Source organism: Actinia tenebrosa, unplaced genomic scaffold, assembly GCF_029948245.1.
Source record: "Actinia tenebrosa isolate PJP-AT-01 unplaced genomic scaffold, QUT_ActTen_1.0 PGA_scaffold10__47_contigs__length_13832649, whole genome shotgun sequence".
Lineage (NCBI taxonomy): Eukaryota > Metazoa > Cnidaria > Anthozoa > Actiniaria > Actiniidae > Actinia > Actinia tenebrosa.
The window spans coordinates 313,990-332,478 of record NW_028292570.1 but is presented as its reverse complement, the minus strand read 5'-3'; the positions used below and the strand labels follow the sequence as shown (position 1 = coordinate 332,478).

The 18,489-nt window shown below is 37.9% G+C and overlaps 1 protein-coding gene across 1 annotated transcript; it reads left to right on the top strand.

The window, feature by feature from the left end:
* Positions 1 to 12,763: 12,763 nt before the first annotated feature.
* Positions 12,764 to 14,932, top strand: LOC148912647 (uncharacterized). The gene is made up of 2 exons (XM_089027058.1): positions 12,764 to 12,932; positions 13,378 to 14,932. Exon 2 carries the CDS (start codon positions 13,458 to 13,460, stop codon positions 14,514 to 14,516), a length of 1,059 nt encoding a protein of 352 aa, XP_088883184.1. The 5' UTR covers positions 12,764 to 12,932; positions 13,378 to 13,457; the 3' UTR covers positions 14,517 to 14,932.
* Positions 14,933 to 18,489: the final 3,557 nt, after the last annotated feature.

The following is an 18,489-nucleotide window of genomic DNA, read 5'->3' as shown; positions in this document are numbered from 1 at the left end:
CGAAAGTTGAGTAGCGTCACATTGGTATTATTCTATTCGCTGGTTGCAGTACATGTTTTGTTAGCACCGTGTGCAACTTAGGCGTGAAAATTGGACACGCCCCCTTTCCTCCCTTCGGTGTAATTTTGTCAAAATGACCGGAAATCATTCCTCCATTACCATGTGGGTAAATGGAGAAAGCTTATTAAATGAGTAAACAATGACGAAACATTATGCCACATGCGTTCTAAACCTTAATTTCACTAAACAGTTAAATATCTATGATAAACACGTTTCTAGTACCTTTCCCCTTACCGTTAGGAAAAAAACACAGGTTGACCATCAAAAATAGATAGTTTATGCTTTTTATAAAATGCGAGTCAGGTTAAAAGAAAAATCTAAAATATAACTTGAATTATGTTTCAAAGCAACCGATGATTAGGTTTACTTCTGTGAACCTTGTTAGATCAAAGTTTTAAGGTAGTTAGAGTATTTGGTGGCAGAATAATGAAAAAAATCATATTTATTGGTAGTGCAATATAACTATAATGCTGAAGAATAGAAAACGAGCGCGCGTGCTGTGTGCAGTTACAAAGCACGCGGGGGTTGGCAGAACACGAGAGAATAGACGACTTGCACTAAGAGATCACGTGATGAAATCGCCCATTGTGGCTGGCATTCTACAGGATTTTAGCTATGCGAGAATGTAAAAAAAGATGGCGGATTCGGGTAGTTTTTTTGGTGACGAAAGGTAAGTTAGCGCACTAAATAGACTATAAAAATCCCCTTTTCTTGCAAGAAATATATTTTTAGTAGATATCTGAAGTAGATTTTGCTATTAACTAGCCAAGAAGAGAAAAAAATATGGTATTTTTGCGATAGGATGTGAAGACCTACGAAGTGTTTAGTCTCGTTTTGCTGGCTTCATGACCTCAAAACATGCAATATTTTCCCTCTTCCTGGCGAATGAATAGCAAAATCCTACTTAAAATATCAATTAAAAGTATATTTCTTGCAAGAAAATGCCGTTTTCAAGAATGAATTTGAAATATACTTGAAAAGGTTTGACAAGAAGTCGTTGTTTTAAGGTCATGAAGCCGGTAAAACAAGACTAAAGCACTTCATAGGTTTTCACATCCTATCGCAAAAAATACCTTTTGTTTTCTCTTCTTGGCTAGTTTATAGCAGAAATCTACTTTAGATATCTACTAAGAATATATTTCTTGCAAGAAAAGGGGATTTTTATAGTTATTTAGTGCGCTAACTTACCTTTTGTCTCCAAAAAAACGACCAGAATCCGCCATCTTTTTTTACATTCTCGCATAACTAAAATTCTGTAAAATGCCAGCCACAATGGCGGATTTGATCACGTGACCTCTTAGTGCAAGTCGTCTATTGTTAGGAGAAGCACGACGCGTAGCGGAGCGCCTTCTCGAAACTGAAATTGCGCGCGCATGCTGTGTGCTCTCATAAAACACGCGACCCCAACCAATCAGAACGCGAGAGAGTGATTTTATAACATTCTTTTAACCCTATGTCCCTACTAGACCTTTTGCATATAAGACATGTGTCCCGTGTCCCGAAATGTCTCACTTATACCCGGGCATTGTTATTCAGGCACGCGGAAATGAGTATATTCCTCTTACTAGCGGTTTTCATGTCGGCTCTAATGTTCCATTTCTGCCATACTTTTGCTTCAGTTTATACCCACGCTGAAAAATGTGTTTTGTATTTCGTGTTTCATTTATCAGAAACAATCATTAAAAACAATATGGACTACTTCGACGATACTGCGGCCATTGTGTTAAGGGGCACTTATAAAAAACTTAGCTTGTTTTACAGTTATGGAGTCGATTAGCATTCAACAGATATTTAACGAACACGAAATGGTTTCAAGTCGAGGCTGGCCTTGATAAAGAAAAGAATCAAGGACCGCCTCCATTTCAAGCGAATTGGGGAAAGGTTTATTCATCGCGAGAGACGTTTTTGGGATATGAATTTGCAAGATGAATGTGAAATGATACCAAAATACCATTTACAACCTGCACTTTTGCGATAAGGCGATCATCTTCAATCGCAATGCATTATGGGGTGTCCAGGGGCAAAGCAAAACAAAAATGTCGCATGCCTGTTGTAAAGAAAGTTTTGTGTATTTTGTAAGTGCCTCCAATTCATTGTTGTTAATTTGTCTCTTCATTTACCATTAATTTGTGTTGAATGGAATGCTAATGGTCGCCAATACTATAAAAAATCTTATGGTATTTATATTGTTATTTACATTTTATCTAGCTCGAGCTCATTTGTAAAAATCCTTACGAAAAGTTTTACGGATATGATGGAAATACTCTACTAGATCTTTGTTTTAAACATTGATGTCTTCGTAACAAAATATCAAAATTTCTTTTGCTTCTAATTTTTCTTACGCAATACATGCACGATTTCAGCTTCCTTTATGGTCCAGTTTCATTTAAATTATACTCGACTAAGTGTCTTTTATACGCCAACTGTATCTATAAAATATCGTTCGGAAAAAATATCTTAAAAAATCGTATCTTAAAAATAGAAAAACGAAAAAACAAATGAAACATGTATAAAGGTATCAGTAGACCTTTATCAATAGACCAGTGGTTTCAATAAACAGACTAGTCGTGAAACCAGCCTAAGTATGTAGATGACCAGGAGTTTAAGCTACCAAATGGAATAATATTCCAAAATTTTACCGAGAGGAAATAGAAACTAGTAAGGTCTACTGATACCTAGCTTATTCAGAATCTGACAGATTTTGCCACTTGGCGACAGCTTTCTTATGGGCGTCGCGGCTGATTTGACGCTGTCCATCATGCCTGGAAGCATGTCCAGGACGCTATCAATCTTCGACTTTTTGGTGTCCTTCTTATACTAGAAAGTTTGAGTGACCACAGTCACCATTGTTATTTATTTATCAAAGATATGCCACCACCGTTTCCTTTTTTTCTTTGGTCAAATTCCAGTGATTGTTCTGACAGTTATACTAAATTCTGAATTATAAACAATACCCAGTTTTTTCCTTTGAAATTTTCAGCATGGCTTCAGTGTTTCATAACAATGCTAGTCTTTCAGGTTTTTGGCCGTGATGAATATCCATTTGACGTCCTGGATTGTTTGGGTGTCTTTGGTCCCGAAATGAACGGTGGTAGAGATTATTACAGTGTCCTTATAAACTCGCCACGAATACCGAATTTTCGTATCTAACCGGGGAAACTATAGAAACATTTGAAGAAATCGTGATAAGGATGAGAATACCGATACTGAACTTTCAACGTCGTAATGCTGCTGCTCGCGTGCGAATTCAACGCCTAACTATGCGAAACAGAAGACGAAGATGACAAGGAATAAAAACGAATCCAATCAATGAGTCGCCAACTCATCACTATTCTTCCTCCATTCATTCGTCCATTGAAAACAAAACAAAAGAAGAATATTCCCTCCCACCTCACCCAAATAAAAGAACCGTTAATTTGTATAGTAAGACTGCTCATCAACAATGGCATGCATTCATAGGGTGATTTTAGAACCCTCATTATCTTTTCACGGTGCTTGATAAGTGGGACGTCTTGGTACAAACGGACACGTGTCTTATATGCAAAAGGTCTAGTAGACCTTTTGCATATAAGACACGTGTCCGTTGTACCAAGAAGACCTTTTGCATATAAGACACGTGTCCGTTGTACCAAGACGTCCCACTTATCAAGCACCGTGAAAAGATAATGAGGGTTCTAAAATCACCCTATGAATGCATGCCATTGTTGATGAGCAGTCTTACTATACAAATTAACGGTTCTTTTATTTGGGTGAGGTGGGAGGGAATATTCTTCTTTTGTTTTGTTTTCAATGGACGAATGAATGGAGGAAGAATAGTGATGAGTTGGCGACTCATTGATTGGATTCGTTTTTATTCCTTGTCATCTTCGTCTTCTGTTTCGCATAGTTAGGCGTTGAATTCGCACGCGAGCAGCAGCATTACGACGTTGAAAGTTCAGTATCGGTATTCTTATCCTTATCACGATTTCTTCAAATGTTTCTATAGTTTCCCCGGTTAGATACGAAAATTCGGTATTCGTGGCGAGTTTATAAGGACACTGTAATAATCTCTACCACCGTTCATTTCGGGACCAAAGACACCCAAACAATCCAGGACGTCAAATGGATATTCATCACGGCCAAAAACCTGAAAGACTAGCATTGTTATGAAACACTGAAGCCATGCTGAAAATTTCAAAGGAAAAAACTGGGTATTGTTTATAATTCAGAATTTAGTATAACTGTCAGAACAATCACTGGAATTTGACCAAAGAAAAAAAGGAAACGGTGGTGGCATATCTTTGATAAATAAATAACAATGGTGACTGTGGTCACTCAAACTTTCTAGTATAAGAAGGACACCAAAAAGTCGAAGATTGATAGCGTCCTGGACATGCTTCCAGGCATGATGGACAGCGTCAAATCAGCCGCGACGCCCATAAGAAAGCTGTCGCCAAGTGGCAAAATCTGTCAGATTCTGAATAAGCTAGGTATCAGTAGACCTTACTAGTTTCTATTTCCTCTCGGTAAAATTTTGGAATATTATTCCATTTGGTAGCTTAAACTCCTGGTCATCTACATACTTAGGCTGGTTTCACGACTAGTCTGTTTATTGAAACCACTGGTCTATTGATAAAGGTCTACTGATACCTTTATACATGTTTCATTTGTTTTTTCGTTTTTCTATTTTTAAGATACGATTTTTTAAGATATTTTTTCCGAACGATATTTTATAGATACAGTTGGCGTATAAAAGACACTTAGTCGAGTATAATTTAAATGAAACTGGACCATAAAGGAAGCTGAAATCGTGCATGTATTGCGTAAGAAAAATTAGAAGCAAAAGAAATTTTGATATTTTGTTACGAAGACATCAATGTTTAAAACAAAGATCTAGTAGAGTATTTCCATCATATCCGTAAAACTTTTCGTAAGGATTTTTACAAATGAGCTCGAGCTAGATAAAATGTAAATAACAATATAAATACCATAAGATTTTTTATAGTATTGGCGACCATTAGCATTCCATTCAACACAAATTAATGGTAAATGAAGAGACAAATTAACAACAATGAATTGGAGGCACTTACAAAATACACAAAACTTTCTTTACAACAGGCATGCGACATTTTTGTTTTGCTTTGCCCCTGGACACCCCATAATGCATTGCGATTGAAGATGATCGCCTTATCGCAAAAGTGCAGGTTGTAAATGGTATTTTGGTATCATTTCACATTCATCTTGCAAATTCATATCCCAAAAACGTCTCTCGCGATGAATAAACCTTTCCCCAATTCGCTTGAAATGGAGGCGGTCCTTGATTCTTTTCTTTATCAAGGCCAGCCTCGACTTGAAACCATTTCGTGTTCGTTAAATATCTGTTGAATGCTAATCGACTCCATAACTGTAAAACAAGCTAAGTTTTTTATAAGTGCCCCTTAACACAATGGCCGCAGTATCGTCGAAGTAGTCCATATTGTTTTTAATGATTGTTTCTGATAAATGAAACACGAAATACAAAACACATTTTTCAGCGTGGGTATAAACTGAAGCAAAAGTATGGCAGAAATGGAACATTAGAGCCGACATGAAAACCGCTAGTAAGAGGAATATACTCATTTCCGCGTGCCTGAATAACAATGCCCGGGTATAAGTGAGACATTTCGGGACACGGGACACATGTCTTATATGCAAAAGGTCTAGTAGGGACATAGGGTTAAAAGAATGTTATAAAATCACTCTCTCGCGTTCTGATTGGTTGGGGTCGCGTGTTTTATGAGAGCACACAGCATGCGCGCGCAATTTCAGTTTCGAGAAGGCGCTCCGCTACGCGTCGTGCTTCTCCTAACAATAGACGACTTGCACTAAGAGGTCACGTGATCAAATCCGCCATTGTGGCTGGCATTTTACAGAATTGTAGTTATGCGAGAATGTAAAAAAAGATGGCGGATTCTGGTCGTTTTTTTGGAGACAAAAGGTAAGTTAGCGCACTAAATAACTATAAAAATCCCCTTTTCTTGCAAGAAATATATTCTTAGTAGATATCTAAAGTAGATTTCTGCTATAAACTAGCCAAGAAGAGAAAACAAAAGGTATTTTTTGCGATAGGATGTGAAAACCTATGAAGTGCTTAGTCTTGTTTTACCGGCTTCATGACCTTAAAACAACGACTTCTTGTCAAACCTTTTCAAGTATATTTCAACTTCATTCTTGAAAACGGCATTTTCTTGCAAGAAATATACTTTTAATTGATATTTTAAGTAGGATTTTGCTATTCATTCGCCAGGAAGAGGAAAACTATTGCATGTTTTGAGGTCATGAAGCCAGCAAAACGAGACTAAACACTTCGTAGGTCTTCACATCCTATCGCAAAAATACCATATTTTTTTCTCTTCTTGGCTAGTTAATAGCAAAAATCTACTTCAGATATCTACTAAAAATATATTTCTTGCAAGAAAAGGGGATTTTTATAGTTATTTAGTGCGCTAACTTACCTTTCGTCACCAAAAAAACTACTCGAATCCGCCATCTTTTTTTACATTCTCGCATAGCTAAAATCCTGTAGAATGCCAGCCACAATGGGCGATTTCATCACGTGATCTCTTAGTGCAAGTCGTCTATTCTCTCGTGTTCTGCCAACCCCCGCGTGCTTTGTAACTGCACACAGCACGCGCGCTCGTTTTCTATTTCTTCAGCATTATAGTTATATTGCACTACCAATAAATATGATTTTTTTCATTATTTCTGCACCAAATACTCTAAACTACATTAAAACTTTGATCTAAAAGGTTCACAGAAGTAAACCTAATCATCGGTTGCTTTGAAACATAATTCAAGTTATATTTTAGATTTTTCTTTTAACCTGACTCGCATTTTATAAAAAGCATAAAATATCTATTTTTGATGGTCAACCTGTGTTTTTCCTAACGGTAAGGGGACTAGGTACTAGAAACGTGTTTACTCATAGATATTTAATGTTTAGTGAAAATTAAGGTTTAGAACGCATGTGGCATAATTGTTTTGTCATTGTTATACTCATTTAATAGCTTTCTCCCTTTACCCACATGGTCTATGGAAATGATTTCCGGTCATTTTGACAAAATTACACCCGAGGGAGGAGAGGGGCGTGTCCAATTTTTCACGCCTAAGTTGCACACGTGCTACAAAACATGTACTGCAACCGCGAATGAATACCAAGCTGACGCTACTCAACTTTCTGATTTTTAGTTTCGTCTTCTACTACAAAAAAGTTCGCAACTAGAGAAAGCGAAGATATCGAGACAAATGTCATTCAAAGCTCAAACTTGTGGTGCTAAAAGCCACGTTGCCGCGGCCATCTTGAGAAAAAAATCCCAGCACTTGTATCTAGAGATTAAGTTATTTTCTTCGCTAATTCTGATTATATTCATACTACTTCATAATATATAATGCCATTGGTTTTTAGATTATTATGTTCGACATATAAATATCAGGATTACGATCAATGTGAATCGTGGCCATAATAAGCCCTGTTCCGGGCCGTTTTAATTTAGACATAATTACATAAAAAAGAAAATTGTTTCACTAGATTATTTTTGCCAATTTTTTTTGGCTAAAGATTTTTTTTCGATAGCAGGAATCATAGAGAGCGCACATTTAGCTAAATGTAAAAGTATCCTATAAGTTGTCATGCCATATTGATGTGGGCTCAAATCAATAGATAAAGACCAAAAGTTACGCTTGAGGTTCAGTAGCGATGCAAGCACAAGGAAAACAAGCGAGGGCTTACGCAAATATATAGTCTCGAATGCTGAAACGAAGCATTCCATTGCCAGTACCTGACCACAACACTGAAGTAAATCCAGTTTCAACCTACGGCTATATTTCAACTTCAAAGACTCTCTCTGATTTTCATAAGCACTACGGGTATTACACAGACCGAGAAATGGTCGTTCACTAGACCGGAGCTCTGTTGCGCTTCCTCCTGCGCATGCGCAGCAAGAACAGGGTCCTGGGTATAGTTTTGGTTTCCACCAAGTAAAGGACTGAAAGAAGTGCCAGCTCTGGGAACAAAAATTAGTCATGCGTGTTGCCAAGCCTTAAATGCGCATGCAACTTTAGTGAAAACTAGGCAACCAGCAATATCTTATTATTATAATAATTAAATCTAAACACTTATAAAAAGGACTTAACTCTGGAAGGAAAGTTAGGGCATTTTCTGCAAATCCTCAAATTGTTTTTTCCTTCTTTTGAAAAGACTGGCTTCAGGTGCGCCGGCGATGATCCAAGTTGTATACAGCGGTATGACTTGACAACATTTTCATGACAGCAACCGCATTTGATAGGAGACTGGGCCCAACGTGTTGAGTAATTGTGATTGGTCACTGACACTTCTAATTGGGAAAAAATGAAAAATAAGACTAAAGCTTAGGTTTTTGAACATGAGAACGTGATGATTTGTCAAGTTTGTCCCAAACGGAAATGGGGATTCTATTCATTTCAAAAAAGGTTGGTAAAGGTTTTGTCGCTGCTGTTTTTGGCAAGCTTGAAACGCACTATAGCAAATGCGAATCCAATCAGCGAAAGGTTACATCAACTTTGGTATTTTTCGTATTTTTGCGAACTTTGTCTGCACACTTCCCCGGTATTGATTTTCGTCTGTCCTGGCATTATTTAACATAAATATAATTTATTTCAAGCTTGGTATGCAAAAAAACCTTCACCATATCGAGGAGAATCTTGAACTCACCAGTTTTCTTGTCATTCTCCACGTTCTTCGCTTCCGCACTGCGAGCTCTTTTAATTTCTTTCTTGTCGCCATCAACACTACCAGCAGTACTCGACGTTTCACTCTCAGAGTCTTTTCTCTTCATGCCTCGTCCTTTACGAGTCGACCTCTTCAAAGTAACAACCTCGACTTTTTCATTTGGTTTTTCTTCGCTCTGTTTTTCGTTTATTTTTTCCTCGTTTTGCTTCGTGTTTGGTTTTTCGTCTGTTTGTTTTGTGGAATCGGATTCAAGTTCACCAGTTTCCTTTTTCTTCTTCGTTGCTGGGATTTTTAGCTCAGGTTCTTTCTTCGTCTTCTCAGGTGGAATGATATTTTTTTCTCTTCTTGGACTTGACCTAACGGGTTCAATCAAGGGCTTAGAACTAGTCATTAGCGGCTTTGCTGTTTTTCCTTCAACTTTTGAATTCTGCAAGTCAACATTTACTTTTCGCGGCACAGTTTCTTTCTCAGGAGGGTTTTCTTTTGTCACTTCTGTTTTACTTTTAGCCTTCAAATCTTTGTCTTTTATAACGGTCTCTTTCTCCTTTTCCTTCGATTTTTTATTTTCTGTCTTAGCTTGACTAGAATCTTTCTCTTTCTCGGTCACAGTTTCTGCGACTTTCTTGCTTTCTTCTGTCTTCTTGCTGTCTTCCGGAATTTTACTCGCGTCGACTCCTTTTGCTGTTTCTTTTGTTTGCTTTCGTTCTGTCTTTTTCTCGCCGTCTTCCTCTTTCTTACTAGTTTTTGACTTAGCGGCTTTCTTTAATCCTATCATAGAGTGCATTGGTTGGGTCCCAAAGTCGACACTGCCAGAGCTCCCGCCAGTTTTCTCCTTGTCCAGAGAAAGAGGAGCCTTCAAATGCACCAACATAACAGGGCCAAGCTGTTGCACATTCGAAGCCGTTTTAACGTCTACATCTGTGCTTTGTGCAGCTTTCTGGTTGCTTGTCTTTGGTTTATTGGAGTCAGATTTTATCTCATTGCTAGCAGGCTTCCCAATTGGCGGGAAAATGGTCTTAATGATATTATTTGACGTGCTTTCCACTTTGCCGTTCTTAATCGACACCTGTACAACCGTTGTATCTTTCTTCGGCGACAGATGTAAGACTGATGATTCAACTTTTTTCATTTCCTTTTCCACAGATTTGGCCTTGGTTTCATCTTTTGTCGACTTTTGACCGGTTTTATCTTTCGTCTGCGTAGAGATCTCGTTCTTTGAAGCTTTTGCTTCTGTTCTAGACGCTTTCTTCGCGTTCTTAATCTTCTGTTTTATGAGCTTGGCTTGCAATATTTTTACTTTGTTCTTGACGGCTTTAGAAGGTTGTTCGTCTCCCTTTGGCTTCTTGTACGGGACGCATCTTCGGCAGACTTTCATGACTTTAACGTCACCAGTGAAGTAAGATTTGATCTTTTCGGGGGCGTTTTCTTTTCGATAACAGCTGCATGACTTGGCGACGAGGGTTTTGCATATGGAGCAGATTATCCCACAGGTCCTGGTAGGCTGACTTGAGTTATTTTCTGGAAATTAAAAAAAATATTAACAAATTAAGAAAAAGAAGTAAGGAAATGGATGTAAGGAAAAATAAGGAAAGGAAGCAGGGAGCAATCCAGCAGGCAGGCAAGAAGTACGAGGCATATATAGCGATGAATGGTAACGACTGAATCTCACAAAACCTACCAGTAGAGGCACTTGGAACCTTCTTCGTCACCATACTGTTATTCTTAATCAAATTCTTGATGGCAGCTTTAGCCACGGAGTCATTCTTAACCTTTGGTAGATTTTCCAGAACAGGTTTAGGCGGCCTGTTGTACGACTTGGCAGTCTTTGCAGCAGGAAGGGCGTACGCATGATCAAGCAACGTCAACTTATAGTTTATCGTTCGTATTTCGCTTTTTAATTCACCATTAGTGCTCGGTAAAGCGCCATCTTTATCATCCTTTTCCACAGTTTTCTCTTCTGGTACCTTGTTATTCGTCTTTATCAAAGTCATATCTTTATTGACCTCGGGTTTTCCATCAGCTTCGATGGTTTTATTTTGTCCTAACTCTCCATATATTGTAAGATGGTTCGGGAAGATTTGGTAGGTATTCCTGGACGGACGAACAACTGTGACTATGCCTGTACCGGACGGGTTTTCTGCTTCATTTTTGAACTTCTTGGCAGAAATTGGTTCTTTCTTTATGGCTTTTAGAGAGACATTTTCATCGCCGTCACTAAGATAATCGTCATCAAACGTTTCGTCACAAATGAGATCCTCGTATGGTCTTTTTAGACTTCGACCGATATCGCGAAAGATGTATTTTAGACCTTGCGTCCTTCGACCTTGTGTCGTTCCAAGAGGGCTCCTCAAATGGGTGTTCTCTTCAGTTTGGGATTTTAAAAGAAGCAGAGCCAGGTTTTGTCGACATCGTTCTTTGGAGCTAAAACATCGTTTGCAGACTCGGAATCTTTCTGTGTCTGGGTCGAAGAATATTTTCAGGTGCATTGGCGCGCTGCTTCGGCTAATGTAACGATAGGACTTGAAGACACGAAGGCCACAAACGCCACATCTCATGGGCTCCACTGGGCCACTTTCTATAAAGATAAAAGAGACAAACAAAATGACTTAAGATACATGGTAAATTCAAAGATAAAACACGACAATGTTTGAGCAGTTACATATGTGCATTTTACAGGAATAAAAAAAAAACTTAAACGTACGAACAAACGAACGAACGAACGAACGAACGGAGTAACGAGCGAACGAACAAACAAAGAAAGCAAAAAAATTATTATTTAAAAATTTGATGACAAAAAATGGAATTATTGCTGTTACGCCATTTTATGCAAGAGAGAATAATACTTAATATATGTATTTTGTAAGAAAAACTGTCATGCGTAAAATATTTTCGCCAAGGAAGAAAGAAAAGGCGGTTGGTCGACCAAAGAACAAAAGACACTAATAAACGTAATTTTGCAAACGGAAATTGCTTACTATCAATCACGTGACTTTTTGGAGTTGACTGGGGGGCAAACAAGCGGTTGACTGGGGGGGCAACTAGCGGGTGCTAAATCAAAACATATCAAAATAAGTCCTCAAACTATTGTATTTGACTATTTTCACGACATCAAACCAGAAAACAAGAGATCAAAACAACCTCCAGGATTCTACAAGCCATCAAAAAAGAACTATTACCGGAAGTGACGTCTACTGATAGCAACCCATATAATCAGTAAACATATTATAAAATAATTGGTGAATTAGTTAAATTACTAAGGAAAATCCTTTCGTACTGTGAAAATTTTGAATGCGTAGCTGACATTTTTAGGAATCTTTGTTTCTATCTAGATTATTCAAACAGAGGTTGAAAGTTGCAAAAGTGATGCACAATTTAAAAATGCATGTTTCAATTTTATTGTCTTAAATAAAGTTCTCAGTTGCTATGCAATCATAGGTGTTAAAAACTTGTAAAAAAGGTCAATATATAGGTACTGCTTCCATTGTTTGCAAAAAAAATTTGCAGTGCCATTCAAAATATGTTAGTTCGCATTTACTTTCTTCAAAAACAAACACTGAAACCATGATACAACTATCATCGCAACCAAAAGTTTTCTGAACCAAAAAAGGAAGCTTAATAATAATATAACTGAAAACTTAACATATTTTCCAATTGTTAAAAACTCGAAAGTTTGCAGTGTTTTTTAACAAAACTTTTCAGCCAAAGACTCAGAGAAACCCTGAGCTATTCTGTCTTCACTTCGCCAAAATAAACATTTGTTTTGCAAACTTTCTTGCTGAAGGTGTCAGGTTTTCAAAAGATATTTTTTTGTATAGGTTAAATTCTTAGTTTAGTATGTTGAAAGTGCAATTAAAAAAAAGAAATTTGAGGCAGCTTATTTAATGCAGTCAACCGTTTTTATCTATTTGTATTCAGGTCTAAAATTGCCAAGACAAACTGACGAAAACATCTCGAAAGGTCGACCTTTAAAAAGTGATGCAGAAGTTTTCGTTTCTAGTGTTGTGAAAGACACCAGAAATCAAAGACCACACGGATTTAAGGCTGTTTTGTAACTCAGAAATAACTGGGAAAAACGACTTTCTGTATTGAATAAAGGCTAATAAATTGAGAAATTTGAAGAAGAAGAGGAAGAAAGGAAAGCAAACAGGTAAATGAGGGAAGATGAAAGAGAGAAGGGAGTAGGAAGAAGTAAAGAAACGAAAGAAGCAAAATAGTAAGTTAGAAAGGATTAAGCTATGAAGGTAGAAAGCAAGGAAGGAAGTATTAGAACTGAGGAGTTTATGAATTGAGAGGGAAAGGAAGAGAGGGATGCAAAAAGGCAAAGACATGAGAGAAGGAGAAAGAGAGAAATAGAAAGAAGAAAAGGAAGGAAAAAGAAAACTGAGCAAGGAAGGAATGGGGAAGGGAGGAGGAAGGGAAGAGGAATTCAATGAAAATCTGAACAAATAAGTTTCAATTTTTAAAGACGATCAATGAAAAGATTCATTAAACGATCTGTAAAAAAAATCAAACAGCTCGTTTGATGAGATAGCCGCCTATCATGCGATCAACAACCAAGTCTTGCGTAACAATATATGTTAATATATTTTCAGGCTATATAAGCACTGCATCCTGAGACCAAATCATTAAGAGTTGTCCTTCAAACGAAACTCTTTATCTCGTGTTTTTGAAGATGGTTCCAATTACTTTCTTCCTGATGCTAGGTGCCTTCTCAACGACCAGTGCGTTAGATCCTATTAGTCCATCAGTCTACCAAGGCCTCGTTGGACAGGGATTTTCTACCAACCGGTTCAAGACAGAATCACCGTTGTCCAAGTACAATGACCAGAACATCCAAGACATCTATGATAAAGGATTTCGAAACCTCAGGCTTCGATGCCGGGCAGACCTGTACGCCGCCCCATACGACGTTCCCAAATTTACTTCGTTTCTGAAAGATTTGTCGAGAGTAGTCGATAAATGTCTCGAGGTTGGCGTGGCTCCGATCATCTCCTGGATCCACCATCACGCTGAGGCGTATGCAAGTGAAGAAGATCGACAGAACTACGTAACATGGTGGACAAAGGTGGCCAAAAAGCTGAAACACAAGGACTACAGACTCAGCTTTAATTTGTTTACCGAGCTGGGAATAGATGAATGTGGTACAAAGGAAAATTGTGGTGAAAGTCTTCGCATGAGGGCTGACAAATACAACCAATGGACATCCGATGTTGTGGCAGCTATTCGTGCCACGGGTGGAAACAACGCAAAGCGTATCTTGATTCTTGGATCACCAGGAAAGACAGCCAAAGATCTTGACAAGATCAAACAAACTATTTATAAGAAGGATTCCTACATGATGGCCGAGTGGCATTTATACGCCTCAGGACCTAACAAGAGAGTTGGCAGGCCAAAATACTGGAGTGGAGATGGTGAACCCGTTGGCAAAGAAAACGTCGCCAAAGCCATCAAACCAGCAATGGACTTCACCACCAACACTGGTGTCATGACGTACCTTGGAGCATGGATGCCACAAGACAATGACGGTGGCAGTTTGACCGAAGCTGAAGTGATCAACTTTGGTCGGTATTTTGCCAGTGAGCTGAAAAAGAAAAACATCCCTTGGTCTCTAAACGTACTCGACCGGTATTACGACACCAAGAATAGTCGATGGTTGACAGGCATACAGCATGTCAAAGGACAACCACTGGACATGTCACGGGTGTTGAAAAAAATCATAAAAGTGATGTAACAGCCTGGAAAGTGAAATTCCACACGATTGAAGATTAAGTGATTTAGCAAAATTAGTTTTGAAAAACTGACCAACATCATGTCATCGGTAGTGTCATAACTGGGTGTATTGGTTTGGTATATAGCGGTAGGGAAGTGTAGTTGCGTGTTAACCTGAGTATTAGGTCTGCGGGGTGCCTGGGGAGGGGGTTGAGGGGCCTTGTGTGGACAAAACGAAGAAAAAGATAACAAAGATATTTGGAAAACAATAGAGGGCATTTGAATAATAATGCGAGTCTACAAAAGGTATAAAAATATACGGATTTTCTGCCTGTGGGTTGATTTGGAATTCATTATGGAAATTAAATTCTAATGTAAAAGGGGAAATTCTGCAAGTGAAAATAAAAAGAGTAACCTCAATAAAAGAGGTGGCTGCAATGTAGTTGGTCGTGTCTTAATATTTGTCCGTGAAAAATAATCGTAATAGTTGTTGAAAAAAATATAGTAAAAAGTAATAGTTTGTCCGTGAGATATTTCCAAAATATAAAAGTTTGTGAATATCGTTTGAAAATGTTACTAAAGGTAGCAAAATACAACATTAAACTTGTTTTTGGTATAGAGCTGTCTCACAGCACAGGATAAAGACATACACGTTTAAAATCAACAATGCCCATGTATATCATCTGGAAGTCAAGAGTTTAGGAGAAGCTCCCAAACGCAAGTCATTTATTTAAAATATGTCATTTAAGTAAAATGTAGCCAACTTATTAGCGGTATGGTTTTGCATTAGCAAAACTTTCCATTAGTGGACAGGCGAAAAAATAAACAAACAAGGAATACAAATATTTCTTTAGACATTTTAAAAATTATCATCTCTTTGGAACCTATTCAGCTGTGTTGAGCTGTGTTTATTTTCGTATTTCCATCCAGCACTTAGCCTCTGACGAAACCCCCAACCGGGATTGCATACTATCAATTCAATCAAGTAGAGTTGACTGAGGGGCAAAGAGCGGATGTTAGGTCAAAATTTAGATACTTATTGGTATCTTGAATTCGAATTTAAATAGATCCCTTGCACAAAACCCCTACCTCAGGGTCAAAAAATTCAGTTACATTAAAATAAAGATTTCAATCCGCTCAAAATTTTTTTTTTTTTTTTTTAGATTTTAGATTTGAATTATAGTTGTATTGTTTACCCCATATTCATGAGTGCACAACCAATACATCTTAGTGCACGTATACAAACAACGCTGACTCAACACAAGTAATAATGTTTGCTGAGGACAGAGACATCATGCAACACTTCAAAGATTCTCTCTAGCTCCAAATGGCGGCGTCGTAGGAATCGACATTAGGCGGCGGAACCGGGGGGCCCGGGGGCACGTGTCCCCCCCAAATATTAGTTCTTAGTCATTGTTTTACGGCGCATGCGTCTGCAATCAAACAAAACATTGTCATTATCACAGCGTTAAATATAGTCTTCAGTGCCCCCCTCCCCCCCCCCCCCCTTCCCCCCCCCCCCCCCCCAAAGATTTTTAGCTTCCGCCGCCCCTGTACCCACGGTTGTAAAACGAACTATAAAACGATTGGAAGATACTTTTTAATATTGTTTGATTCAGAAAAAGATTCAGGTGTTATTGCATTTAGTTGAGGTTACAGGTGTATTGCTTTAGAAAAATAAAGAATACTATTCAGAGGTTTTGACATAAAGTAGTGTGTTAGGTCTGTAAGTGTGGGGGAAATTCGTAAAAAGAGATGGTTTGCCTTCGTTACAAAGACCGTCATAATATAGCCAATTGCTATTGTACTTGAAGATACAGGTGTAATGTTCGTATTTGCCGCTTCTTAGGGGTATCGCGATTCACTAAATAGTTTCTTATATTTTTGAGACGACAATATTTTGTGGTATTGACGTCTCAAATCAAGTGTTTTGATTGGCTATTACGCGCGTGTTTTGACAGCTCATTGTTATTGTCAGCCAATACGAAACAAGATGGTGCTGAGTAAAAATTATTTTATTCAAGCAAAGTTGAAATCAAATTCGTTTACATTTTGAACGTTCTTCATCAAACTCATGAAAATTCAAGTTTATCACTGGAAAAAAAGGAGGGAAGCTAACATAAGGTAAGTTTTTCTCGATAAAAAAATGTTCGTTTCAAAATATTTATCTTTGAAAGCAGCAATGTTGTTGTGCTTTCAAAAGCGAGTGAATTTCAAAAACGGTTTACAATCGTTTACAATAATTTGGTACTGAGCAAATGAGCTTCAAATATTCATAGTTTTAAACCTTTAACTTACATCCATAAAATTACTCTTTTTACAATGATTTACAAAGTCATTCTTTGTTAACAGTTATCTGAATTTGACAGTTGTTTAACGTTGAATTATTCAACATACAGCTAGGTTGGCAGGGAGAACGTGCTCGTCCTTCTCGTCGCTAAGATGACTGCAAGTTTCTACTACTGGAATTTGAAAATTTGGAAGCTCCAAGTCGTCCTCAGTCCAAGTTGGTTTCGGAAACATATACATTTTACATCTCTTTCAAGTTTTCTTGCTACGTTTTTGAAAGTAAAAAAAAAATTCTGTTCAAAACGACTGCATTGAAAAAGTGCTTGCGTGATCGATTATTGTCATAGAAACAGGAATTTTCACGTTGAGAGAATTTATTGTTTCATCATGAAAACTCAACATTTTCATGAAAAAAAAAAAAACCCCAAAAAATCACAGGAATCGCGATACAAAACTAATTACGATTTTGAGACGGCAATACCACAAAATATTGACGGCTAGTTGGGAGAAAATATATTCCGTATTGTGGCGGAGTCGCGTAGCGACGGAGCCCAATACGAGAATATATTTTCTTCCAATGCCGTCAATATTTTGTGGTATTGCCGTCTCAAAATCGTAATTAGTTTATATTACTGCCTGCAGTTCGTATCTGAAATAAAAAAGACAAATGAAAGGATTAATGAATTACTAATCTTGCCTCTATTCATGTTGCCCTACTTAAACAAGACGCCCGATAGGCGTTCACTGGGTTGCCTGTATCATGCACAGAGGCCTAGTACAGCTGAAGAAGTTCGAACTCCTTAAGGGAGAAGACGATCTTCTCTCTTAAGGAGGTCTCTACATAATTGCAGGTTCTGCCTTTTTTAGGCAATAAAATAAACAGTTTTGCATTATGCATATCACACTACTTGTGAATTTGATCTTGCGCCATGACGCAACAAGATCAACTATCCCAATGTTCTCTGTCAGAATCACCAATTGATTTTCTTATCTTTTTACCATCCTTTGTTATTATATTATTTACTGGGGTGGCTGCTTATTTTCCTTGTCAGAAAAGGCAGAAGTTGCGCAATAGTACCCATAAGTCTTCAACGCACCACCCACTAGTCCTTTGCGGGCATATGATGATCCAAATGCAGTAAAAATATTCTTGTCAGTAAGCTTTGCAAACTTTGCGGATCGATATTGCTTCTATGACTGATAACGTTTGATCGAACTTATACAGGCTTATAAGCAACCGACTAGGAATGAATAAAATTTCACTTAAACGGATTACCTCAATTGTCGAAGATTTAAATCTCATTAAAAAATGTATATATATACTATATATGAAAGAAAAATTTTATGGGATTCGAACCCATCAAAAGAAAAAAAGAATAATCGATTCTACTTTGCCATACCCCCGAGACATCCGCAGAGCTGAGGCGGCGTATGGACTTCGGACCTGACGGCGATTAAATCCTTCTGCCCTTGGGTGTACGAATTACGCAAGAAAATGTTCTAGCCGAAGCATCAGGGGAGAGACCAGCCGGCCCCCAGACCATATCGGCTAATCCCTTGCATCTCTGCCACGCACGGAATCGATTGAAAAAATACTGTTAAAAATTCTAGTCTATTCGGTGCATTGTTTTCACGGCTATTGTTATGCTGATTCACCTGGAACCGTGGTCCGTTTTTTTTTTTTTTTTTTTTTTTTTTCGTTTTTC

What these genes read in the sequence shown, in the direction of transcription:
- LOC148912647 (XM_089027058.1), top strand. Translation starts at nt 13,458, where the DNA reads ATGGTTCCAATTACTTTCTTCCTGATGCTAGGTGCCTTCTCAACGACC.